Source organism: Penaeus monodon, chromosome 24 (genome assembly GCF_015228065.2).
Source record: "Penaeus monodon isolate SGIC_2016 chromosome 24, NSTDA_Pmon_1, whole genome shotgun sequence".
In the NCBI taxonomy this organism is placed as follows: Eukaryota; Metazoa; Arthropoda; class Malacostraca; order Decapoda; family Penaeidae; genus Penaeus; species Penaeus monodon.
The window spans coordinates 19857588-19858327 of record NC_051409.1 but is presented as its reverse complement, the minus strand read 5'-3'; the positions used below and the strand labels follow the sequence as shown (position 1 = coordinate 19858327).

Below are 740 nucleotides of genomic sequence, written 5' to 3'. Positions count from 1 at the left end.
TTATTATACAGGAAGACTGTTAAGTTTTTCTAATACCATGGATTGTAGTCACCAAACACATTATGTACTGCTGTCACCTAAAGGGTTAAGTGTGTTGAAAGTTATCAAAAATTAGAAATTTCATCAATTTCGTAAAACTTTATGATAAAATATAAATATATACTCCTGTGAAGAAAATGTATGAAATACATACATTTTTCAAAATGCTTAAATATGTTTTCATTATGATAATGAACACTATGCTTCCTTTAACTCACTCAAAGGCTAATGGATTTAACACAAGATACCATTAAATTCTTTTAAGATCCTCTCGTCAAAATACCAATGCAGATCCTAATATACTAAAGAAATTCTTTTCTTATTTACAGACACAATGTAAACACGTTTCCCCCCTTTTCTTTTGCAAGTCATTGCTATTATATTACCACAGACTCTAACAACTTCTCTAATACGAATACTCATCAATTTTCAAATCACCAAGATTTACAAACAAAACATTCATATCACAGTCATTCTCTTTCTATAAACAGATCTTACTTGATTGCTATGAGGAGCTGAAGCTGAAGAAGGTGGTGAACGCCCTGGAGATCTAGAAGGTGGAAGGCACTGATTCACCCACATCTCAAAGAGGACTTGCACTAAAACCTACAACAAGGAAGTCAGTACTTTAAACAACCTCCTAATTGTTTAAAAAGTCATTACAAATTGGTATCAAATTTTCCATTTTTGAATTTAAAAAG

The 740-nt window shown here is 31.4% G+C and overlaps 1 protein-coding gene across 2 annotated transcripts in view; it reads right to left on the bottom strand.

Annotated features, from left to right (window-relative positions):
• Positions 1-740, bottom strand: part of LOC119588642 (sphingomyelin phosphodiesterase 4-like) — a gene marked incomplete at its 3' end in the record, with an annotated part of 25344 nt that overhangs the window by 6730 nt on the left and 17874 nt on the right. For both annotated transcript variants that reach the window (XM_037937279.1, XM_037937278.1), the window contains 1 exon segment: positions 538-645. In XM_037937279.1, coding sequence (XP_037793207.1) covers positions 538-645 — 108 coding nt within the window.